The sequence below is a fragment of the Camelina sativa genome, chromosome 7, assembly GCF_000633955.1.
Source record: "Camelina sativa cultivar DH55 chromosome 7, Cs, whole genome shotgun sequence".
Taxonomy (NCBI): domain Eukaryota; kingdom Viridiplantae; phylum Streptophyta; class Magnoliopsida; order Brassicales; family Brassicaceae; genus Camelina; species Camelina sativa.
In genome coordinates, this window is record NC_025691.1 from 30799738 (window position 1) to 30825263 (window position 25526).

General features: G+C 35.9%; 5 protein-coding genes across 5 annotated transcripts; 4 read left to right on the top strand and 1 right to left on the bottom strand.

The window, feature by feature from the left end:
• Positions 1622-2733, top strand: LOC104703541. The gene has a single exon (XM_010419568.1). The coding sequence runs from the start codon at positions 2021-2023 to the stop codon at positions 2519-2521; it is 501 nt and encodes a 166-aa protein (XP_010417870.1). The 5' UTR covers positions 1622-2020; the 3' UTR covers positions 2522-2733.
• On the top strand, positions 4130-5846 carry LOC104705123. Its single transcript, XM_019227196.1, has 6 exons — positions 4130-4192; positions 4427-4611; positions 4729-4901; positions 4997-5279; positions 5379-5548; positions 5689-5846. The coding sequence occupies exons 1-6, from the start codon at positions 4130-4132 to the stop codon at positions 5844-5846; spliced, it is 1032 nt and encodes a 343-aa protein (XP_019082741.1).
• LOC104703542 (fe(3+)-Zn(2+) purple acid phosphatase 12) lies at positions 8753-11330 on the bottom strand. The gene is made up of 7 exons (XM_010419569.2): positions 10851-11330; positions 10400-10511; positions 10037-10266; positions 9818-9956; positions 9516-9736; positions 9300-9421; positions 8753-9099 (listed from the first exon to the last, which is right to left on the bottom strand). The coding sequence occupies exons 1-7, from the start codon at positions 11238-11240 to the stop codon at positions 8901-8903; spliced, it is 1413 nt and encodes a 470-aa protein (XP_010417871.1). The 5' UTR covers positions 11241-11330; the 3' UTR covers positions 8753-8900.
• On the top strand, positions 13383-16886 carry LOC104703543 (GTPase LSG1-1-like). The gene is made up of 7 exons (XM_010419570.2): positions 13383-13848; positions 14133-14234; positions 14342-14428; positions 15122-15215; positions 15318-15374; positions 15465-15544; positions 15627-16886. The coding sequence occupies exons 1-7, from the start codon at positions 13622-13624 to the stop codon at positions 16594-16596; spliced, it is 1617 nt and encodes a 538-aa protein (XP_010417872.1). The 5' UTR covers positions 13383-13621; the 3' UTR covers positions 16597-16886.
• On the top strand, positions 18368-24880 carry LOC104705126 (serine/threonine-protein phosphatase BSL3-like). The gene is made up of 20 exons (XM_010421110.2): positions 18368-19086; positions 19269-19329; positions 19464-19542; positions 19654-19733; positions 19824-19918; positions 20004-20103; positions 20193-20262; positions 20604-20705; positions 20788-20869; positions 21262-21441; positions 21784-22051; positions 22138-22375; positions 22502-22672; positions 23087-23325; positions 23406-23490; positions 23579-23677; positions 23752-23951; positions 24033-24108; positions 24445-24580; positions 24666-24880. The coding sequence occupies exons 1-20, from the start codon at positions 18651-18653 to the stop codon at positions 24878-24880; spliced, it is 3012 nt and encodes a 1003-aa protein (XP_010419412.1). The 5' UTR covers positions 18368-18650.

Sequence of the window (25526 nt, forward strand, 5' to 3'; positions counted from 1 at the left end):
AGCTTGCGAGATTTACGGATTGAGAATGTTGACCTTTTGAAGATGTTGCAGATTGAGAATGTTGAGCTTTTGAGAATGTTGCAGACTGAGAATTCCATTCAACGTCATAGTTATAGTTTTTTTTCTATCTTGATTTAAAACTTTCCATCAATTCAGGCAGGCAAATACGGTTGCACGAGATGTAACTAGAAGTGTGACTTGGGAGAAGAGATTCAGATCCTATCTCTCAATTGATGGTCCATTTTCCGCTACAAGAAAACATATGCATTTTTTTGCGATATTCTTGACTTAACCGTCTTCGTTCTTACTTCAATTTTTTGGTTTGCCTTTAGAAATTCATCTTAATTCTTAAAGTAGCATGACAACTTCCTCCACTCGTATAGTTTAGTGGCTTTATGGCGCGATCCAAAAACCCACATGATGAACACATACATTTTATAATATGACAAACTGTGCAAGTGGAACAAACCGTCTAACATTACACTGAAAATGATATTCAACAACTTCTCGCGAACACATATATTAAAAAAACAAAACATATTAAAAAAAAATCCTCATGCCAGTGCATACGTACGTTATATATATATGTGCAGATAAGATCCATTCAAAGTCTTAAGACTCGTATAAAATTAAATATCTTTTTGTGTGATATATGCTCATATCGAGCTGGCAGTAGCATAAAAATTGACTAAACAGATTGAAAACGAGAAAAGAAGAAAGTACGATCAGGTGCTTTGATAAGCAAACAAATTTTGTGGTTCATATTGAGAGATTTAACCAAAACAACACACAAAAAGAAGAGAACTCCAAAAACGGCTTTATACCAACATCACTCACGCGTCACGTGTGGACAAAACTAAACAAGTCTCTCTCTTTTCTCAAATCGCAGCCAAAAGAAAAATTGACAACTGTCTTATATTTTTATTCTTTGCACTAATAAAAAAAAAACATTTTTATCAATACAAAAATCTGAAAATAACAAACAAACAACCAAATAACAAAAACTTAACGGAAAACCTGATCTCGTCTACTAGAACAAACAACAAAATAAATAAAATTTGAAGGCATTGAGTTTGATTGTTAATATTATTAGATTGAAACTCATGATTCAAATCTGTTCTTAAAACCATGTAAACAGAGAATATTAAATTTTATTATAAAATAGAATGATACAACTTATTGTTATATATATATAAAATCACAAAACATGATGAAAAGACATAATTAAAAGTTTGCATAAAATAAGATAAGTAATGTATAATAGAGTAATATATGAGATTTGAATAATCATAGTCATAGGTGGTATGATGAGACTCTTTCCTTACTAACCAAAACACAAAGAAATATTCAAATTAAACTGGGGAAAAATATAATAATTCAAGAAAAAAATTATTTGAAACCGTTATTTATTATATCAGAACTATATAAAAATCGACAAATATACAATTAGAAAAAGCCAAAAATAAACTTTATATCCTCCGTTTTGTTTAATTTTCTTTTTTTTTTTGTTAAGAAAAACAATTGCCAATTATCAATCCTCCTATTTATTATGATTCTTTGTTAAATTCAGAAAAAAAAAAAAAAAAAACCTTTTAGTTATATCCTCACCGATCTTCTCGGTCCATATTAATCTCTCTGATTCAGTTATTCTCTCTGACCCAAACGTTTCATGAAAATTACAACCAATCCTCACAATTTTTTTTACGACAGCTATTTTTTAACTCATCAAACTTTTCTCCCTCCCTCCCTATTTCTACTTTTTATCATCCACAAGTTTTTTTTTTGTTGTTGTTGTCTTCTCTCCCAACCTTTTCTCCTCCTCTTGGGATCATCATCATGATTTGATTAGTAAAACATAACCTTTAGATAGAATCTACTGAAAAGTGACCCATGTTTGATAAGGGTCATTCATCATTGAGATTCTAAAGGTTATGTTACTAATCCGATAAACCGGGAATAACCCAAAAAAAAAACAAAAATCCCAAAACCGGAAACCCAATTTAATTTTTATTAAATACTAATGATGACTCGCCACGTGATTTTGAAATCGGCGTTGTTAGCGTCGTCGGAAGAATCGACGATGAGAAACTCTTCTTCTCCACCGTCGACGGCGTTAGGTAAAGAGAGGAGAAAAGTTGGAGAGGTGGCAGGAGGAGCGGCGGCGGAGTGTGCGGCGGTTTGGTGTTGCTGTCCATGCGCGGTTGTGAATCTGGTGGTTTTGGCCGTTTATAAAGTCCCGGCGGCGGTTTGTAAGAAAGCTTGGAGACGAAGCAAACGGCGACGGTTCACGAGGAAACGGCATGGTTTGCTTGCGTCAGCGGCGGCGGAAGGGAGCGAGAGCACCGTACACGCTAGATTGAATGAGGAGGATCCGACGGCTGAGATTGTTTTCGAGGAATGTCACGTGACCGATGAGGTAAACGACGTCGTTAGACTTGAGAATGAGATGTTGGATCGTTTCTACGGGGCTGGCTTTTGGAGAAGCCCTTCACAAAGGGACACGTCATCAGGAAGCCTATAAAAAAAGATTATTCTTCTTCTTAATGAAATCTTTTGGGTTTTTTGGTTTGTTTGAGGGAATTAATAGTAAGTAATTTATTTTATGTGATTTCAATTGTTATGTGAATAGGAAGAACATAGCATCATCCTCTATACATTTTTTTTTTTTTTTTTACAATGTTCGTTTTAAATGTTAACTTTTATGATCTCTTTGTGTCCAGAATTTGAGCCTAATGAAAACTATAACTGGTGGAACTAATGTAAAAATTGAAGTTTCTAGGCTACTTATTAACAATACAGTAAGATAGATTTTGTCTTTGACGACCACCTCATCTCCACTCACGGAGATATGAACATAATTGGAGTATCTTTTTGAAGGGATATTTTCGTTTCAAATTACAAGAACTATTTCTCTCGTGATTTAACAAATTTGGGATATATTACTTGCAGTTGCAGATTGTAGACTTAGATTATTAAAAGAAGCTAATGTGGAATTAATAGAAACTTATGAAACTACAAGAGACATATCTAAAGATGATGATTTGGTTAAGGAGCTTATTAAAGGGAATCAGGTGAAGAGAAGTATGACCAGAACCTTCATTACAGTTTTTATTATTAAAAATTCAGATAGAGATATTGCTTACCTTTATTTTTACTCTTCATCAGTTTAGTTTAACTGTTTAAGTAATTAAATCAGTAATTGGTACTACAACTACATTCGATCTTTTTCGAACAATAAATTTCACATTCAAAAAAAGAAAGTCAGATTTTTGCTACTTTAGTTTATGGGCATTTTACTTTGGAGTGACATTTCGTTCGTTTTCTAAAACCGAAATATTTGATTTATGTTATTTAGGTTTTAGGCGGATCGGACGGTTGTCGTCTGCTTAGCATTCGTTGTAACTTGTATGTAAGCAAAAAAAAAACAGCTTAATAAGTTATGTTTAAAGGTTTTTGTTATAGAACATTGTTGTTTTAAAAATGTATATATTATATTTTTAATGATATTTTCATATCTCTGAAGATTACATGTAGATTTGACCGTCTACCTTTTTATATTTTTATACATTAAAAGCAATTTTAATGGGAAGTTACATTCAACGAAACCCACTACAATACATAAAATTTATATCTATATTTTCAAAAAAGAATAATTACTATTTTTTAAAACCTTTAATTATATGCCATATCTTCCAAATTGGCTCTTTTAAACCCAATTTATTATTTATTAAAGCTGTAAGCTATTGACTAAACAAAAAAAACCTAACATAATATTATTTCTTGATTTGATTAGTTTGATGATAAATACGAAATTCGGAAAAACTGAGAAGATTTCAATTTTATGTTTCAATTGGTATATGTTAATTTACCTTTTTTATATAATTATGATATGCCATATTCCATCTTAATTAATTAGGTGTTGCTCCCAAATATGTAAACAAGGGATTATTTGAGTTTTTTTTTCTTTCCACAGAGACGATATAACACGTTCTTGTTCAAAGGTGGGTAGGGTTCTAAGATACTTGCTACACACGAAAACGTTCATCGAGTTCTTGAGGTAGGATCTCAGCGGCTCTAACATCAGTGTTTGATCAAATTTTGTGTGCGTGTTGATACTAGTAAAGACACGATGTTAAGAGTGCTGCACAACCTCAAGTCGTTTCGATCCACCGTTCCACTTCAGAGTTTCCAGGTATATTCATATATAATTCATTATTTGCCTGAATCGTAAAATTTGAATTCGGAATTTAGGTGTATAAATTGTTACAAACCAGGAATTCCAACAATTTATATTCAATAGGTATTAGTCCTAGTATAGATACACAATGCAATTTCCGGGACATCTTTGTTTTTAATAATAACGTATTTATTGAATTTTCTAATCTCTATGACTATCTCAAAATCTTCTCTCGGATCTATTGTTTAGGTTATAACAGAGTTAAGGTCGTTTTTGGGTAAAAGAATGTCTTCTACAACTGTCTGGAGCATGAGAGAACGTTCTCCTTCTTCCTATTCACTAAAGATCCAAAACTTCTCCCAACTTGAGAAATCAACTCTTTCCTCTGATGGCAAATATCAATCCCGTATCTTCTCCTCTGGTGGCTACGACTGGTACGTATGCATGGCAATGCATAGTCACTATAGTTCATGTTTTAAAACAATATTTTCTTCTTGCTCTTAAAATTTGAATTTGAAGAAGATGCATTATCTTAACTTACGCAAACGCAGGAAACTGATATTGTATCCGAAAGGGAACGATAATGACAACGGAAGTGACTTTATTTCAATGTATTTGAAATTAGATAGCACTAGCTTGTCCTCCAAACCATCAACTGAGGTGTTCGCGGATTTTCGGTTTTTCGTCTTTAACAAAAAATCAAACAAGTACTTTACCATTCAAGGTACGTATATATGTACATACATATCTCTTATCTTACCATACACATGCATGTATCTTCTTTTATTCTATTTCTAATCATTAAAAATTTATATACAGATGTAGAACCGAAGCCGTTCAATAGTTTAAGATCTATGTGGGGAGTACCGCAAGTGCTTCCGCTTAATATATTCAAAGACCCTGAAAATGGATTTGTCAGTACTCAAGGTCAATGCGAGTTTGGTGTTGATGTCATTGTTGCTCCACCCCCTACTAATTGGGAAATCATCTGTTTTAATGACAAACTCCCTTATCCCAAATTCTCTTGGAGAGTTAAGAATTTCTTTGAGCTGAAAGAGCATTGTCACAGGTCACGCAAGTTTACAATTGAGGGAAGAAAATGGTAAGTACATGCATTTGGTATATGAATATGATTACTTTTTTTCTTTTTCTTAGCAACTTCTCACCTCTTAGTGATTGTTTACATGTGCATGACATCTAGGATTCTAGAGTTGTATCCCAATGCCTGCTTAACACGGGACCGAGGCAAATGGATCTCCATTTTTCTGACTCTCGAAGAGAGTGAAGGACTTGACCAAGATGAAAAGATTTTCAAGCAAGCTAATATTCGAGTGCTAGACCCACGTGGATCCAACCATTTGTCATGTTCATGTAGGTCTTGTAATGACATTATTTTTAACGTTTTTACTCATAACACAGGATTGAAAAGTAGAGAGTATTTTATAGTATACAGAGAGATATTTATTTGGAATTGAGTAATTCTCAAATAACGTTTTTTCTCTTTTCTGCAGGTACGAGGTGGCACGACAAATTATATCCAAGTTGGGGGTTAGCTCATTTTGTGTCTATGGATGATCTTAGGAAGATTTACTTGGACGTGGAAGGCGCTTTGAATATAGAGCTTGAATTTGATGTTGTTTCCACAACCAGATTCTCACCCCGCCTTTGATTTAAGCTCTTCGATCTCTTAGTATTTCAACCATTTACTTCAGACTACTATGATACATATTGCCATATTGGTTATGTTTCAAAAACTTGATTAATTAATTATTTTCTGAGTTTTTCTTTAGTGTTTTCAGAGTTTATGTTCATCCTTTAAAAAAAAAACAAAATAATTTGGAATTTCGTGGATAGTTGTGCTCTATTTCCATGAACTTTTTTGTGGATCATTTCTATGGAAGATGATTACATTTCTCATAAGATTGTATAGTCTTTCTTTATTTTCTCAAAAACTAAGAGCATCTGTTGGAAGCAAAGACCTATGCTATTATTCATTTCACCTTGTTGCTTACCTAATTCATATTCCGATCCTGTGCGATGGATATCAATTCAAATTATTTCTCTTAACATGTCATGAAATATTTTTGATTAAATGTCATAAAAATTTGATAAATGATCCACTAAAGTTACCTACAGAAGAAACTCGACAAAATCTGATCGAATCACTCAAAATTTTAAAAGCCTCCCTTGGTTCAAATCATTAGTTGTTAATTTTTTAATTTTATTTTGTTTAACTTATAATATATTAATATCGTGAAAGAGGATCTAGATATATACATATCATAACCAGTATATTTGTAACTGATACCTTCAATAATTCTCTCATTTACGTTTTCTTTTTGTCACCTCAGCACCATGACACGTGTATTACTTCTTCTTTTTTTCCTTTCTCAAATTCATGAAAATTTGCCCTAACCACAAATTCTAAATACAAATTCTAAAGTCCCAAAGCCCTCGGGATATATAAATCCTTTTTATTATCGTAAACGAATAAATATATATATACAGCAACAATAACAGAGAAGTATTTTATCAATATTGGCAAAGTTCGATTGATGAAGAAGATGAATATTATTGAAGAAGGAGAAAGATATGAGCAAGAAGTAGAAGTTGTAGCGACTGTTTTGTTTTGGATAGAACGTGTGTTTGTCTTCTTGCTTCTCGTCTCCTCCGAATTATACACAGATCTGATCGGTCTTGTCCTAATCTTTTCGAGTCTTCTCGCATTAATCTTCATCTTGTTATGCCCTAAACTCTCTTCTGCTGGAGCCTCTGTAAGTAAAATTGTACATCTTAAATTATATACGTTTACTTGTGTTAGTTCTAACTGTCTTTCTCCTCTATTTGATTAGGGTATCAGTGGATTCTGGTTGTTCCTGTCGGATCGCTTCATGTTTCTATTGGCGTTAGCAAGCTTTGAGTACATGTTCCTTTGGCCTCTCACTGTTTTGATCTTCATCGCAAACCACTCAGTTTACATCATCGAGTACCTTGTTAGATATTCTAAACCTCACAACGATGAGACTTCGATATCAACAGGTTTGTACATGAAGAAACCCTAGCTAATGTTTTTTCTTTATTTTTTGGTGAAGTATCTAATTATTATTAGTAAGTTCTTTTGACCTTCATCACCATAAGGCAAGCGATCCACTATTCTAGTTCTAGTGTCTAATAAAACAAATCAGATCTATAAACCCATCATTTATAACTCCACAAATATTGAAGCAAGATATTCTAAAAGGAGTTTGTCTTAGGTCTCTAGTTCGAGTCTCTCTCACTTGTGAGAAAACTAACAAAACCTATCCAAAAAAAGAAAAAGAATGCTAATATATATATACAACTATAACTTTACAACTATAACTTTTTCTTTGTCGTTGGTTTTCAGAATCTAGAGGGATTGATGATGACACAGTTGATATAAGAGATGTGAGCGAAGAATTGCAGAAGATGAGACATATATTGAAAGAGTTAAGAGAAGATGAAAAAAAGATAGATACAGAAATGGAGTTTATGGAGCATATTATCAACTCAGGTCTTGAAACTCATAGAAAAAACTTGTCAGGGAAACTCTTAGAGTTACGTGAAGAGTTGAGAGATGATGGAGAGAAGATGAGGACATATAGGGAGTTGATAAAGAAATTCGTCTACTCAGAACTTGTAACTCTGAAAGACCACTTGCACCTCAACGTTGATGAAATCTGGGAAGACGTACGAGTCCATGAGGATATGAAAGCATCGAGAGATGAAGGAACAGTATTAGCAGGCGGAATTCGTGAGAACTACCTTGTTATCCAAGAAACCGCCAAAGCAGCAAAAACAACAGCTGACAGGGCCAATCTAACCTACCTTGCTACTCAAGAAAATATCGACGAAATTCAAAGTATGAGGTGGTTGTTAAAAGAAGAAGACCTCGAGGAATTTGTAGAGCTAAGAGATGAAGTCAGGAGAATGTCGCTGGACTTTGAAGCTAGAAAAATGGAGGCTGAGGATATTGCAGAGAGAGCTGCGGAGGAGTTTTCACGTGCGACGTTGGAGTTGGTGGAAGCGGTCGAGATCCGGCAGTGGGAGGAGTATAAAACCGACTAATCTTGCATGTCTCGCTTCTTCTCTTACTTTATATCTCGATGATCATAACTAACTTTTCACTATTTGTTCTATGAGATGGATTGTCTTTTGTAAATGCTTGCGATTTTTATCTTATTTGATGAGTCCTCTCCAATATACTAGGTTGATTTCATAGTTAACTAGTAGATGCTTTAAGAAAAAAACAGTTTCACACATTTCAATGAGAAACGGTGAAGGTTGTAAAGATATTGAAGTTTGGAGAAATTTGCAATCACAATGATGACATGGATAAGCAAATAGAGCAGATGAAGTATTTTCTTGGAGACAGATGATATTGTATTACACAATACACCAAGAGATAAAGATGTGACTGAAGCTTCAATTCGACTTCAGAGTCCTCCTAATCTCTGATAACCTCAGCTTGTCATCTGCTGTATCGACAAATGGGTCGCTGCTCTTTAGGAGTACTTTGGCGATTAAAGATTATCCTTATTAACAAAGCTTTGGGAGTACTATCACCTTGAAGTTGCTAAAAAATATTTTGTTGCTAAAATGTTTATAATCAAATCTCAATAACATACCTTTCATAGAACAGTCACTCTTTGATTTATTTTTCTTTAATATTTGCAGAAACAATACAATCTTGTTCAGTTTGTGTTTAAAACGCACCAAGCCGTGTCTTGTTTTGAGCTCCCCAAAACCGATTAATCAACCACACAGAGTCTGCTGCTATAGAGTTTCCATCTTGGTTACGATTCCAGCTGAAGTAGGCATGAGTTCTGTTTTTAATCTCTAGCAGCCCGTGCCCAAAGCTAGCTTCTCGAAACGCGGAGTAGCTTGGTTGTGGCTGCATCATGCTACAAATATAGCAAACGCTTTGTATCAAATAACAGAGAAAGTATAATACAGAGTTGAAGAATGGATAAGGTTGAAGTCATAAAGATAAAGTTGTATCAAAAACAGAGTAAAGTAACTTTCAAACTAACACATAACCAACTCTGTTATTGATATAACTCTGTCGTTAATAAAAGTGTTTGCAAAAATATGGTAAACTTACTCAGTAACCAAGCCTTCAGAGTTTCCTCCATCTCCGATTGTGATGTATACAGGAGCTGACTCATCTGATATTGGCTCACACAGTCCATTGACAATGTTGTAAGCAATGTTAGAAACATGTTCCTGCGTCATTTTTTTGAGATCATCACTTTGGGGACAAGGGGAGTATAGATAATAAATATTAATACTATTTGGGGAAAAGTAAAATGAAATTTACCGATCTTTCATAGGCATGAACATGACCTGCAAACACAACATTAACCTTGTATTTGACAAACCATTGTTCGTACATGACTCTCAATGTTTCACCTTCCATGTAATGATGCACATAGCTACTATAAAACGGGCAATGTACTAAGACTATAACCCATGGTGTCTCTGTTCTATTCACTCCTTGCAACTCTTTTTCCAGCCATTTGTATTGAGGTGTGTATTTCCCTAATCAATAATATGCAAATTTTGTTAAGCTACAAGACTCTAAATAATTTCTTAAAGCAGTTTGCATCTCCGATTCCTTACCATAGGATGAGTAACAAGACATAACAATAACATAAGCTGACGCCCTTTTGATGGAATACCACAATGGAGAGATGCTTCCTGATGACTTATATGGCGTTTGATACCTATTCATAAAAGGCTTGAATGGCTCTATTTCACCCTAAAACCAAACTCTTCAAGTTAAGTTTAGATCATTACTCAAGAAATGAAAAAAGATAAAGGAAGGAACTCAAGTAGTACAATGTCAGGAACGAAGTCGATTTCGTGGTTGCCTGCAGTCCATATCCAAGGTTGATAAGCAACACTTCTCTCAGCAAACCTTCCCCAAGTATCCCATCTATTGTTGTCGTGGTTAGGGTAGCGATCTGCGTAAGACAAGTCTCCTACAAACAGAACGGCCTGTCCTTTCCCCGGATTCATCTCATAATGGCTTAACGTAGTATTTGAGTCATATGTTTGTCCCAAATCCCCTGGAAGTTAATACAAAAATCCCACATTGGAAAGTTGTTGGAGACCACCATAGTCAAAAACATTATCTAAGGTTTAATGTGTCACTCCACTTATGTTAGCCCATAAACATGAATTTCAGTTAGTTTAATATACCGATTAATCCAAAGGTGTAAGGTACGTCAGGGCCTGATTTAGGCGGAGTAAAGAACCAGAACCGTCTGCGCCACTTGCCACTCCCAATTTCATAATAGTATTTTGTATCAAACTGCACACAAACCATATATATATTTTAAAAGAACAGTAACTAAATAGTAAATACAACATAAACGGTCTAAAATATTATATCCCAAAACCGAATTATATTTTATACTATATGGTTTAAATAGAATTACTATTTCTATACCCAAAATATAGTTTAAATGGATTCAAATTTTTTGTTTTTGTACAAATTCTATACTCAAGAAATTAAATTTGAATCCATTTTTTTTTCTTACATATCTAAACCCGAATTTTTTTTCTAAATTAAGGATATTTTTAACCAAAAAAAAAACAGAACCAAAACCAATTCAAAATCGAAAAGAGCTTTAAAGTGATGAGTACTTACTTCCAAATCATCGATGAGGCAATGGTGGATATAACCAGAAGTGTAATTAAAGAACCGGTAAGTGTTCACTGTAGCTTCTGCTTCCTTCTTCGTTTTCTCATTCTCACACCAATACCGAACAGTATTTGAACCGGGTTTAACTGGAGTAACCCAAGAAATGATCACTCCGTTACCTTCATGATTCCCTTGCGTTATATGAACTTGTTGAGGAGTATTAGGACCAGGAGGAACTGTAAAGACATCGCTGTCTAAAGGCATGTCATCTGGTAAATCAGTTCCTCTGACATATTCACTTGTGAATCCTCCATGGCATAACTCAACAAGTGAGAGACTTAGCAAGAAGATTATGAAGGTAACTCGTTTGCTTGTGAGATCAGATCTTGAACTCATCTTCAGTTTAGTTAGTTTTCTGGATCTTGAGAACGAAGAACGTGGTTTAGAGATTTTTTTTTTCTTTTGTTTTGGTAAATTAAATAGCTTGTCTAGTTGCCTGACATGGATATATTGACTTTTTGAGCTTTCCAACAAGGATCGAATGTGGATATTCCCAAACAAAATAAAAAAACGCTATTTCATATTTTAATTGAACCTTAGAAACATTAAGGTCGATTATAAATTGGCGTTTGAAAAATAGTGTTGGTTTATAAAACTACTTCTAAAAGTTCGAAGTGAATTTGTTTATGTTTGGTGTTGATAACGTGCATTGGTATTTTAATTTTTTTTTAAATCTAAAATTTTCAAAATTTAACTGCTATTTTATATATCTAATTTTCATTCAATATTTTTGTAATTGTGAAAAAACTTTTATAGCTTGTAACAAAAGATTTTGATTCACCCGTAAGACAATTTCTTTGACACCATCATAATCGAATCAACTTAATTTAACATGCCTAATATTCCAATATTGATGATGTCAACAAAATAACAACTTGAAATCCGACACGGGCAGTTAGAGCAGTCATCTTGTTGTTGTCGATGAGCTACACGGCTACCTCTCTGTTCAAGTTCTAGCCACAGCTGGCTATAACGCGTGACTTTTCTTGTGGGCAAGCGTCACGTGAGACCGTTCAAGCTATTCTTGTATCGTCTTTTTCTTTCTCTAGAAAAAATCCTACTGTTGGGTGTGTTGTGGACAACTGATAAGGGAAAACATCTATTAGCAACAAAGCCCATACATAACTTCAGTTCTCTAATGCGTAAGGTAAATGGAAAAAATGACGTGGGCTCACTCCGTTACAAATCGGGACAAGAACAAAAATCAGCCTTAAAATCAGATTATTCTACACAAAGTAAATCTAGAAAAATGATAGCAAAATGTATTATTGCTAGTTCAAGGATTTAAGATGAGTTTACCAGGGAGATCCAATTAAGAAATGAAAGCTAGTCTCGTGGTTCTTCTTCTATCCAAGCCAACTGTACCAAAAAAAAAAAACAATAAATTAGTCACAGATTCTAGTAAGGAATTGAATAATTTCAAATGTCAGAACCATACGAACCCCAAAGCCAATCTTTATCTGAACCAGCAAATATCACAAATCCGCTTGAACCAGAACCTTTTCACCTATAACACACTTTCTTATTATATATCGAGAGGATTACTACTATGAGATATCTGTCTATATGCCATAAAACAAGAAGCAACATGAGCTGAAAAATAGAAGATTGTGGAAGCGGACGATTGCGGTTTCAAGCGTTATTAAGCGTTTTGAATGACTGGTTTAGCGGTTTAAAATTGGTGTGTTTGCGGGAGGTTTACGACTGGTTGACCAGCGCGTGCAATAGCGGTTGGAACATAATAAATGTGATATATAATATATAAATGTTTAAAAACACAAAAATTTTAATTAAACTTGATTTATAATTTAAATTTATTAAAAAAATACTAAAATAATTATTCAAAAAACAAATAAATTTCATATTGAAATACTTATTCCTTTATGCATTTGGCTTTTCACCAAAAATTTAATCAAGTAATTTGATAAATGACAAAAACATATGCTTTAGATCGTAGATCTTTTCTCTTTTCTCTTAGATCGTGGGTCAGTAGTTGCATCGGTAGGAATGGTTAAGTGAGAGTTGAGAAGAGTCACTGGTGATTTGTTTTAATATTTTTCACAAATAATATTATTTTTAAAAAATTTCTGATGAAATATTATATTTATTTAGATTTTTTTGAACTTATGTGCGATGTGCCATTAAATTTACATCAAATTTTCCGGTTTATTATTAATTGGAATATTATTTTTTTCTAATTGTTTATTTTATAATCTCTGTAATTATATCCGTACTTCATTTTCTCTCATCCTTAATGAGTTAAATGGTCAGATAGAAGATATAACACAAAAGAATTTCATAATCATTGATTTCTTTTAAGTTTTTTACAAAAAAAAAAGTTCTAACCGCAATCGCCCACAAGCGTAGTTTTTGGAATTCAATGATTTGAAGCAGTTGGAAACAATTGACAGCAGCTTGTGTAATTAGTTCCAATCACTAGCAACCGCTACTAACCGCTACCAACCACAAACACTGCGTTTGTGGGAGGTAGAGGGAGAACCAGTCAACGTGTTAGGATATTTTTCCAAATTTTCCTTGGAAGCCCTAAACTCTTACTTTATTAAAATTTTCTCCCCACGGCGGCTTCGTTTCGCTTCAAACCACACGAGAGCTTTCCCATTTTCGAGTTTTGAATTCAACCACCACAAGCAGAAGGAAACCCCAAAGCGTTCAATCCTCTCACAACCTCTGCGATTCCCGTAACTGACGAGAAGAAAATGGGGAAGAACGAGAAGACGTCTCTAGGGCGAGCCCTAGTGAAGCACCACAACCATATGATCCAAGAAACAAAGGAAAAAGGCAAGTCCTACAAGGATCAACACAAGAAGGTTTTGGAATCTATTACAGAGGTCAGCGACATCGATGCTATCATCGAACAAGCCGAGGAAGCTGAACGCCTCTTCGCGATTCATCACGATTCCGCAACCCCTGTACCTATCAATCTGTGAGTTTCTCGATTTTCATTTTGTTTTTCACATCTTTGTTAGAGATTATTTGGTTAAATTGATCGATCGGTTCTTCAATCTGTGAGCTCTGTTTGTTGATTCATCTAAATCGGTTTGTTTCATATCTGAAGAATTTGCTTTTGAGCTCTGTGTATTGATTATCTAAATTGGTGATTACTGTTTGTGTTTGTGCTCTGAATCTGTAGAAGCTTCTATGTATTGAATCATCATATCTCTCATGAGCTAATTCTTCGTTGTTTGTGGTGATTTTGTATGTAAATAGGGACACAGGTTCGAGTTCAAGTGGTATAACAGCTAAAGAATGGAAAGAGCAACGTATGAGAGAAGAGGCTTTACATGCTAGTAGCCTTCAAGTGCCTCGAAGGTGTGTGGTGGTTTTATATATCTATTTCTTTTGCTTCTTCTTTAGTTTGTTCAGGAGTTACATGAAGTCTTCTTTAGTTTAATGTTCTTTCTCTTTACTTTATTCAGACCTCATTGGACACCAAAAATGAATGTGGAGCAACTTGATGTTAATGAAAAACAAGCTTTTCTCACTTGGCGCCGGAAACTTGCGAGGTTGGTTCTGTCTTACCTTGTTCTTCTTCCTAGTGTTGTTGGCAATAAACAAGATAAATATCTGGCACTAGAAGGATTTTAGCTGTTAGTAGAATGGAGAGTTGCTTATATGCAAGTGTTTGAACCAAGTCAGATCATTTTCTCTATGCTCTAGGACAATGCTTTCTATAAAATGGGGAACAATTAAATTAAGGAAATTTTAGGAGAATTCGTATTCGAATCAATGCTCATAAGCTAGGCACTATGTTTACTCTAGTACTTGCTTGCTACAATCTGCGAGGTTTTGGTTGTCACTTATACCACTTAATGGCTTTAGTTTCGATTTTGATTTGTTAAATGATGACTCTGAAGGTTGACGTATTTATCTAACTTTAGCACTTGACTAAGCTGAAGTACTTTGGCAACACATATGTAAGCTTGTTATATGTTCGAGATAGTTTTTTTTTTTGTGTCAAAGGAAAGCTAGGGACTAGGGAGAGTTTGGGATAGGGTACCAAAACAGTCAAATAAGTTTCGTTTTAACCACTTTTGTTGATTATAAAGTATCCATTTTCACATCTTGAAGCATGTTATTGTTTACTCAAGATATTATTTTGTTGCTATTTTTGATGTATGGTTTGATTTATTATATGCAAATTTCCTTGGGACTTAGTGCTATATACTTATGCATGCCTACTTTTCTGCTGTATTCAGCCTCGAGGAAAATGAAAAGCTTGTATTGACTCCATTCGAGAAGAATCTTGACATCTGGAGACAGCTATGGCGAGTACTGGAACGAAGTGATTTGGTATGTTATTTTGTTCAGGATATTTTTTTCGTCTCTTAAGGCTCATCTACCTGAATTAAGTTAATTGCAAAAGCTCATTGGCTATCTGTACTTCTCTTTCAGATTGTTATGGTTGTTGATGCTAGGGATCCTCTGTTCTATCGGTGTCCTGATCTTGAGGTAACTCTATCTCTGCTAACTCGCAGCTTTCTCTTAGTATAATTTTCCTGAACATATCAATCATTTACGTGAAGATTTGTTCTGACGCAGGCATATGCACAAGAAATTGATGATCATAAAAAAACAATGCTTCTTGTAAACAAGGCGGATCTTCTACCTACTTATGTCAGGTAAACCTGTTACTTGCTGCTCTTTTGCCTCTTAACCTTTTTGTTTTTTGCTAACCAATTGGGTTGTACATTGTATATGCAGGGAGAAATGGGCGGAATACTTTTCCCGCAACAATATTCTGTTTGTATTCTGGTCAGCCAAAGCTGCTACGGCTACCCTAGAAGGTAAACCCCTGAAAGAACAATGGAGAGCACCTGATACCTCTCAGAGGACGGATGATCCAGCTGTTAAAGTATATGGAAGGGACGAGCTATTGGCTCGATTAAAACTTGAGGCTCAAGAGATAGTAAAAATGAGGAAATCTAGAGGAGTTTCCGCAACTTCTGCTGAATCGCACCGCGAACAAGTTGTCGTTGGTTTTGTTGGGTACCCGAATGTGGGAAAGAGTTCGACAATCAACGCTTTGGTAGGTCAGAAGCGAACAGGTGTCACATCTACCCCGGGGAAAACAAAGCATTTCCAGACATTGATTATATCTGAGGAGCTAATGCTCTGTGATTGCCCTGGTTTAGTCTTCCCTTCATTCTCAAGCTCAAGATATGAAATGATTGCTTCTGGAGTTCTTCCAATAGACCGGATGACCGAGCACCGTGAAGCTATCAAGGTTGTGGCTGAACGTGTTCCTCGGAATGCCATTGAGGATGTGTACAACATCTCTTTACCTAAACCTAAAACCTATGAGCCTCAGTCCCGCCCACCTCTTGCCTCAGAGCTTCTGAGAACATACTGCCTCTCTCGTGGTTATGTCGCCTCTAGTGGACTACCTGATGAGACCAAAGCAGCTAGGCAGATTCTGAAAGATTACATTGAAGGTAAGCTTCCACATTTTGCAATGCCTCCAGAGATGACCCGAGAAGATGAAAACGAGACAAGGGATGATGATACTTTGGGAGCCGAAATAGTTGAAGGTTCACCATCTGTGAAGGAAGGTGGAGAAGCTCCTGGTCTTGGTCTTGATCAAGTTCTAGATGATCTGAGCTCATTTGATCTTGCAAATGGAATTGGGCCTTCCAAGAAGAAACAGAACAAGAAGTCACATAGGAAAAACTGATTCGGTCTTGATGGAATATCGTGCTGAGAAGTTCCCAGAAACCAACAAGCAATCACGATGCATTGATCAACAAATGCTGGAATATATGATACAAAATGTGGGGTTTTTCTTATGTAGAAATTGTGAAAAGTTCTAACAGCTGTTGGTTAGATGTTATGTTTGTGCAAATATACTAGAGATATCGAGAATTTTTCAGCTTGATACTAGTCAATATATTGATGAAGAGTCCTTTGGAGCAGGTTCTGTAAAGCAGCTAAATTGATAACTTAAAATCCAAAAAAAATTCAATAGCCAGACTTTTTAATTGTGTACTATTTACGTTTAAGAATCTAAACCTTTTTACTCTCCAGCATCACTCTTGTACTCAATCAACGCACATGCAAGGTTTATAACAATTTTGATATTGCATTGTCTGCTATATATTTCATAGCTATGGACTTTGGAGGAATCCAATAAATGAGAGCAACAAACAAACGACGCTTGCAAATTTGACCCAAAAAAAAAGAAAGGAAAAAAAGTTGTAAGAATATAAAAATACTTTATAGTCAAAAAGTGATTTTTTCTTTTCGATGTAAACGTAAATTTTCTTCCTGAAAGTAAATAGTACCTTAATCATGAATTTAAAGAAAATAAGTCGTTTCTTCTTGCTAGATTGTTTCTAAAGCTTCCAAAACTGGAAATGGCGGTTTGTACGAAGTTAATCTGACTTCAGAGAGTTATGTCATTCTGTTGTAGATGACATTTAATGTCATCCTCATGGCACATTGCCATTTTCCTTTTCCTCTATGGCTCTATCATTGTTTATTTATTTATTGTATTCCACTTTTATACTTTCTCTATTTGTTTGTGTAAATAACGATTTTTAAGGCGTTCGATTCATATTTACCGTTTATTACTAAATTTCTGCAATATACACAATTTTGACGACAAAAAAAAAATCATTGTGATAATATTTGCGATGGATATACAAATATACAATGAATTTGCTACACAGTTTTTTTTATTTCATGATAGTAAAAATTGGTAGCAAAACGTTACAATTTGCTGCATATTTTCAATATATAAAAATCCGTCATTAATAATGAATAATCAAATAATACAGTAGTATGTTACAAGCTGTGTTAGGCTACTACTACACACTACACGTAAGTAAACATTAGGTTTGGTTCCATGTGTATTGTTTGTATAAACATAAACAATGAAACTGTTTTTTTAGTACAATTTGTATTAACATAAATGATGAAACTGTTTCTTAGTACAATGACTACATTACATATGGCTTTTCAATTCGTTACAACAATTGAAATTAGATAAAAGAGTGTTTTATTTCCTCAAATAAATATTGTTGTTGTTGTTTTTTTATACTCCATTTGTATCATAAATGATGATGTTCTAAGATTTTTTCTGTATCCCAAAAAGATGATTTCTTTAGTATATTTAATACATTTTTATTCTTAAAATCAAATAACTAATTAATATTTTTAGTTTTATAATAAATAATTAAATATATCATGCACTTAAATGACAACAAGTGGAAGAAAAGTATAAGTAAATGAATATTGAAAGAAATATAAAACAAAAGTAATTAATAATAATACAACATTTATTTTTTTTTTTTGGGTAAAAATCCTAAAAAATTATCTATAATACAAAGTGAGTAGTAGTAAGTAAGTAAAACATACAAATTATTAAATTTGAGTGATGATTAATTAAAATTAAAATTAAAATTATAAGGAAAAATAAACAAAGGGCAGGTTTGTTTGGGTTTGGGCGTTGAGTTCGTCTTCTCTTCTCTGTCCTTTTTTTCTCCTAAACCAAAAAAAAAAACAACTCATTTTCAAATTCTCGGAATCTCTCTGCTCCGATTAACTTTTTTTTTGTTTCTTTCCCGGGAGGATCTCTACCGGAGAAAGCTAAGTCAGTGTTTCTATATAAGCGTGAAGATTTTCGAAAAGAGAAACTTTGGATTTGCTATTAAATTAAGAGAAGATGTGTTGTCTTTCTTAAATTAAAAGCTTTAAAAAAAATTTAGGGTTGTGAAAAAAAAGAAAGAAATGGATTTGGATTCGTCTATGGTACCAGAGAATGATCAAGATCCTGTTACTACGACGGCCGCTTCATCATCGTCGCCTATGGAGAAAGAAGCGTCTGAGCAATCAACGGAAGAAACTGGATCCGAATCCGAATCGGCGTCTTTGACTCCTTCGCCTCCGTCTCCGTCTCCGGGACAACAACAACAACCGCAGGTAACGACGGTGGTTGGGCCGAGATGTGCGCCGACGTATTCGGTTGTGAATGCTATTATGGAGAAGAAAGAGGATGGTCCTGGTCCTAGATGTGGACACACGTTGACGGCTGTTCCTGCTGTTGGTGAAGAAGGGACGTCTTGTTACATTGGCCCGAGACTGATCTTGTTTGGTGGTGCTACGGCTCTTGAGGGTAATTCAGGAGGAACCGGAACGCCTACTTCTGCTGGAAGTGCCGGCATTCGTATGTTTTTCGATTTCTCTCCTTTACTTTTTCTAGTAAAGCTATAAGCTTTGCGAGGGTGAAACTAGTTTTCTCAACATTTCTAGTTTCTTCATTCCTTGATGTTAGATTTGCATTAGTTCCTTGTTGTTGGCTTCAAGTCCTGTATTTGATGTTTGGAATAATGTTTGTTTCCTATGCAGGGCTTGCTGGTGCGACGGCTGATGTCCATTGTTATGATGTTCTTACTAATAAGTGGTCGAGGTGAGTATAAGATATGAATTGTGATGTCTGTTTCTTTAACCATTTATAAGTATCCATATTAGAAAAGTGTATGAGATCTACAGTATGTTATTTAAGTGTGGAGTTCAATTAATATGATGAAATAATGCTTACAGGCTTACACCTTATGGAGAACCACCTAGCCCAAGAGCTGCACATGTTGCTACTGCTGTTGGGACCATGGTAGTTATTCAGGTAGGGGAGAATTTTTTTTTTTTTTGGTTGTTGTTATGTATTGTAGTTTAGCACGGTTATCATTTATGGTCAGCAATTTGAACCTCCTATCGAATTGTTTCTGTGGCGTAGGGTGGAATAGGTCCTGCTGGTTTATCAGCTGAGGATCTTCACGTTCTTGATCTCACTCAGCAACGGCCACGATGGCACAGGTTCGAATAGAAATCTGCATCTTGTGGCAAGCTCAGTCTGAAATTCATTATACTAGTTTGTTGCTTGATTTAGAAATCCTCGTTATATAGGGTTGTTGTTCAGGGTCCTGGACCAGGACCGCGTTATGGTCATGTTATGGCACTGGTAGGACAGAGGTATCTCATGGCAATTGGTGGAAATGATGGTAAGCAATTTTACTCGCTACCTCATTAATAGTGTATTTATATTCTCCTTAAATAGCCCCTTTTCCCTTATCCTTAAATTACCAGGAAAACGTCCATTAGCTGATGTATGGGCTTTGGACACTGCTGCCAAACCTTATGAATGGCGTAAGCTGGAACCAGAAGGGGAAGGTCCACCTCCATGCATGTAATTTAGCTTCCTTGGCTTCATTAATTTGATGTGATCTTGGCTCTCTTAAGTGATTTAGATCTCTTGGATTTGTACGTTATGACTAGGTATGCAACTGCAAGCGCACGGTCTGATGGCCTTCTTCTTCTCTGTGGTGGAAGAGATGCTAACAGTGTGGTAAGCCAAAGAGTTTTTGCTTCCATGTTAATCCCCTGTTTGAAAATAGACATTTGCTTTACATTGAGGCTTTAAGTTTGTCACCTGAGGGAGTCCAAATGTTATATTCCTCTCAGCTACCATTATATTTACTCTGCAGTTAACAAACTTGTTCTGTTGCAGTGAGGTGATAGGGGAATAACTTCTCTTTGTAAATTAATTCAAGTATGAGTTCAAGTAGAATATTAGCTACCATGTTTGCATAAAAGTGAAAAATAGAGTTTAAGAGGTTCTTCGTCCGTCTTGATCTTAAATATTTGCTTGCCATACTTAATATGTCTTTGTGGACCTTTGCATGATAGCCCCTAGCAAGTGCATATGGACTTGCCAAGCACAGGGATGGACGTTGGGAATGGGCCATAGCCCCTGGTGTCTCACCTTCTGCCAGATACCAGCATGCAGCAGTATGAGACGCTTCTTCTTATCTTTTCTTCTCTTCTCCTATCTAGTTCCATCAGAAAAACTAACCTTTAGTGGAAATTTTAGGTCTTTGTAAACGCAAGACTCCATGTCTCTGGTGGGGCACTTGGTGGTGGACGCATGGTAGAAGACTCATCCAGTGTTGCAGGTTAGCAAAGGAAAAGAATCAATCTCATTTCATGTTGTTTTGGAGTTTTCAATGAGCGAATACTTATGGTTTTTTTCTTATATATGCAATATTTAAACCAATGAATAAGTTATTTTTTTACAACTTTATGTTGTCTTAATCGATGAATTGTTACTGAAACATATTTTTTCTAAAAGCGTGGTTATTTTCGTCCTTTGTCTAAGCTGTATCTTTCTTCAGTGAAGCCACAATTTGATATAATATTTGAGTTTCATCGAAAACTATCGAACAGATATTGTAAAAGATTGTTCACTCATCTATTGTAGAAGGAGCTACATAACTATATTCATAATAAATAGTACATGTATTCTTCTGAGCTTTTCTGACTGGTTCATGTTTTTCTCTTTGTTCAGTGTTGGATACTGCAGCAGGAGTATGGTGTGATACAAAATCGGTTGTTACTAGTCCTAGAACTGGTAGGTATAGTGCGGACGCAGCTGGTGGTGATGCTTCTGTTGAGTTGACTAGGCGCTGCAGACATGCTGCTGCTGCAGTGGGTGATTTGATATTTATCTATGGTGGTTTGCGTGGAGGTAACAGAAAAAAGCTTCAACCTTGTTATATGCAGTATACCATTACATGTTTGTCTGTGAGAATGAACCATTTTTACAGCATCTGAGACCCAATGATTCTGTAAATTTGGTATAGTATTCCATCAAGTTACCAATGTCTGATAATGTAGGATTACACTTTTTTTAAATAGGTAGTTTGATCTTTGTTAAGGTCTGGACGTTGTATAATTAACATTAGTTAGTTTAAACATTATAGAATCGCCAAAAATCAGTGCCGTTGCTCCTTTTCACTTCTCTTGTAGACCCCTCCCTTTTTTCCCAATTATAACTGCAAAACTTAACAATATTCTGTTGGTGCTTCAGGAGTGTTACTTGATGACCTATTGGTTGCTGAAGATCTTGCTGCTGCTGAAACAACATCTGCTGCCTCTCATGCTGCTGCGGCTGCTGCAGCAACAAACTCGCCACCTGGTCGTTCACCTGGAAGATATGGATTTTCTGATGAAAGGACAGGGGAGTTACCGGAATCAGCTCCTGATGCTGTGGTACTGGGAAGTCCTGTTGCACCCCCTGTAAATGGTGATATGTATACTGATATAAGCACTGAAAATGCAATGGTTCCAGGAACTCGGTTAGTGTCTTGATTTGGGGATGTGTCGTGATGTTAGCGCACCTATGCATTTCATTGTGAAAAATATTTATCAACCAACATTGTAGGAGAACAAGCAAGGGTGTGGAGTATCTCGTTGAAGCATCTGCTGCGGAAGCCGAGGCTATCAGTGCAACTTTAGCTGCTGCAAAGGCACGGCAGGTCAATGGTGAAGTTGAACTGCCGGATAGGGATCGTGGTGCTGAGGCTACACCCAGTGGAAAACCGTCAGTATCATTAATTAAGCCTGATTCTGCAGTACCCAACAGTGTTATTCCTGCAGGGGTTCGACTTCATCATAGAGCTGTGAGTCAAACTAACTCTTATCATACCAAATCTGACATTTCACAACATTTTCCCTCTTCATTTAATAATGGTGTATTATCCTAATTTCATAATTTAACGTCGCATTTATTTTTGAAATTTTGTAAGGTGGTGGTTGCTGCAGAAACAGGTGGAGCCTTAGGTGGAATGGTTAGACAGTTGTCCATTGATCAATTTGAAAATGAGGGACGGCGTGTTAGCTATGGGACACCTGAAAGTGCTACAGCAGCGAGGAAATTATTAGATCGTCAGATGTCAATCAATAGTGTTCCGAAAAAGGTAGAGAGTTTTGCTCTCCTAATGAACTGGTGCAAGAAAGCATTATGTCCATGATATTGGATCTAGAAGAACAGTTATACACTTATTACATTTTCCTGCAAAAGACTGCTTGCTAGAACAGCTGTAGAAACTTTCTCTTGCTGTTGCACTGGTCATTTGGTTGGTTGTATAGGAATAAGAAGTGTTGTTAGATACTGTAGATGTGTATTACCCTTGGTTTAATAGGATTGGAAACTTTTTTGTACAGAAGTGTTGTTAGATACTGTAGATGTGTATAATCCCTTGGTTTAATAGGATTGGAAACTTATTTGTACAGACATGTACTACTACTTGGTGTTGTGTATTGTTCAACAGTATGAGGTGCCAAGTTGACACTCAATACTTTCTAATGAAGTAACAACTCTATTTTATTAGGTTGTAGCTCATCTTTTGAAACCTCGAGGGTGGAAGCCTCCAGTTCGACGCCAGTTTTTCTTGGATTGCAATGAAATAGCTGATCTTTGCGACAGTGCAGAACGTATTTTCTCGAGCGAACCTACTGTGTTACAGCTTAGAGCCCCGATTAAGATATTTGGTGATTTGCATGGTCAGTTTGGGGATCTCATGCGCCTTTTTGATGAATATGGTTCACCATCAACAGCTGGAGACATATCGTAAGTGTGCAGCTAAATCTCTAACGATATATGATTGCTACTTTTGATCTGACATTACTGAGTGTGTAAAATGGTTTCAGATATATCGATTACCTCTTTTTAGGGGACTATGTTGATCGGGGTCAACACAGCCTAGAAACAATTACACTTCTGCTTGCGTTAAAGGTAGTTTTTGAGCACCATATTAGTGCCTCTGTTTTGGTATTATAAACGCTATAGGAAAGATTATAACGTTCAATGGTTGACACTGCAGGTTGAATACCAACACAACGTACATCTGATTCGTGGAAACCATGAAGCCGCCGATATTAATGCCCTTTTTGGTTTCCGGATAGAGTGTATTGAGCGAATGGTAGTGTCTCATCATCTCTGACAATCTCTTGTTTCCACTTTTAGGTTCTCATGTCGTGGCTACTTTGCTTGCAGGGTGAACGTGATGGGATTTGGGTATGGCACCGAATTAACCGTTTATTCAATTGGCTACCTCTGGCTGCACTGATTGAGAAGAAAATTATCTGTATGCATGGGGGAATTGGTCGGTCGATAAATCATGTAGAGCAGATAGAAAATATCCAACGTCCGATTACAATGGAAGCAGGCTCAATCGTGCTTATGGATTTACTATGGTAAGTACATGTCTAATTCTATTATTCAATGTTTGTTTCTTGATTGATGTCTCACCAGTATGTCATATTGCAATCTGTTAGGTCCGATCCAACTGAAAATGACAGTGTTGAAGGTTTGAGGCCCAATGCTAGAGGTCCTGGATTGGTTACTTTTGGGGTGAGTGGTATTCTCCTTCTGTTTCATACAATTCTGTTGATATCCTACTTTCCCTTCCCATCCTCTCCTCTCCTCGTACTCATATACATCTGGTTGTTGATCCATCCTTCCCTCTTCATTTTGAGCTTCTGACGTGTGAAGAAGTGAACTTGTTTTGCTTGACCCTTGCGACTCTAGACTTATTCATAGGCTTTTTAGACAGTAGTGCTGAAAAATATACCACTAATTTGCTTCCATAAGTATATCTCGACAATGATACTGAAGAATATAATTCTAGTTCGCGTCAATAAGTATATCCACCAGTTCTATTACTGACCAAGATTTTTGCGATTACAGCCTGACCGTGTCATGGAGTTCTGCAACAACAATGATCTTCAATTGATAGTACGAGCGCATGAATGCGTAATGGATGGATTCGAGCGTTTCGCCCAGGGGCATTTGATCACACTCTTTTCGGCTACAAACTATTGTGGTATGTCTATGGAACCGAACACTCGCTATTAAGCCGTATAAAAAAAAATCCTGATCTTATAAAATCATATTATGTTCCTTATCAGGTACTGCAAACAATGCCGGGGCTATCTTGGTGTTGGGGAGAGATCTTGTTGTGGTTCCCAAGCTTATCCATCCATTGCCTCCAGCAATTACCTCACCTGAAACTTCACCAGAAAGACATATAGAGGACACATGGATGCAGGTTTTTATCTCTGAAACAGAGACTAATCCTTCTTCNGTTGTTAGATACTGTAGATGTGTATTACCCTTGGTTTAATAGGATTGGAAACTTTTTTGTACAGAAGTGTTGTTAGATACTGTAGATGTGTATAATCCCTTGGTTTAATAGGATTGGAAACTTATTTGTACAGACATGTACTACTACTTGGTGTTGTGTATTGTTCAACAGTATGAGGTGCCAAGTTGACACNCCACAAAATCCAAATGACCGGGGTTCTCTTGCTTGGATATAAACCCCAGAAAAAAAGACGCGAGCGGAGAGTACATACTTCTCCCGATAGCTGCCTCTTGGTGATCCTCATGTTGTGTACAAATCCAACCAAACCGTTCTTGATCCACAATGTGCTATTTTACCGACGAGATGGATCACACTGAGAATCGATGAGGGTTTTGAGATCTTGGGGGAGTTTCATAGGTCAGATTGAAAAGGGTTTAGTCAGGTCGGTGGTGAGTACTGAGTAGTATTATTTGTTGGGTAAAAGGGTTTTGTCATTTTTTATATGTTGTCTTCACTTTTTTGTTCTTTCTTAGTATTTGATTAATCACTTATTATACATGTGGTATTGGTCTTTTGGCGAGGTACACCGACATGAGTGGGTAGAATTTTAGAGGTGTATTAGTTTTGGGGTAATTTATGTACCATATATATATATATATATAGAGAGAGAGAGAGAGAGAGAGGT

Coding starts and splice junctions, on each gene's coding strand:
- LOC104703541 (XM_010419568.1), top strand. CDS start 2,021: ATGATGACTCGCCACGTGATTTTGAAATCGGCGTTGTTAGCGTCGTCG.
- LOC104705123 (XM_019227196.1), top strand. CDS start 4,130: ATGTTAAGAGTGCTGCACAACCTCAAGTCGTTTCGATCCACCGTTCCA. Junction 4,612..4,728: donor TCCTCTGGTGGCTACGACTG/GTACGTATGCAT, acceptor ACGCAAACGCAG/GAAACTGATATTGTATCCGA. Junction 5,280..5,378: donor ACAATTGAGGGAAGAAAATG/GTAAGTACATGC, acceptor CATGACATCTAG/GATTCTAGAGTTGTATCCCA.
- LOC104703542 (XM_010419569.2), bottom strand. CDS start 11,240: ATGAGTTCAAGATCTGATCTCACAAGCAAACGAGTTACCTTCATAATC. Junction 9,737..9,817: donor GTCTTGTTACTCATCCTATG/GTAAGGAATCGG, acceptor ATTATTGATTAG/GGAAATACACACCTCAATAC. Junction 9,422..9,515: donor TTCATGCCTATGAAAGATCG/GTAAATTTCATT, acceptor AAAATGACGCAG/GAACATGTTTCTAACATTGC.
- LOC104703543 (XM_010419570.2), top strand. CDS start 13,622: ATGGGGAAGAACGAGAAGACGTCTCTAGGGCGAGCCCTAGTGAAGCAC. Junction 15,216..15,317: donor TACTGGAACGAAGTGATTTG/GTATGTTATTTT, acceptor CTTCTCTTTCAG/ATTGTTATGGTTGTTGATGC. Junction 15,545..15,626: donor CTTCTACCTACTTATGTCAG/GTAAACCTGTTA, acceptor TTGTATATGCAG/GGAGAAATGGGCGGAATACT.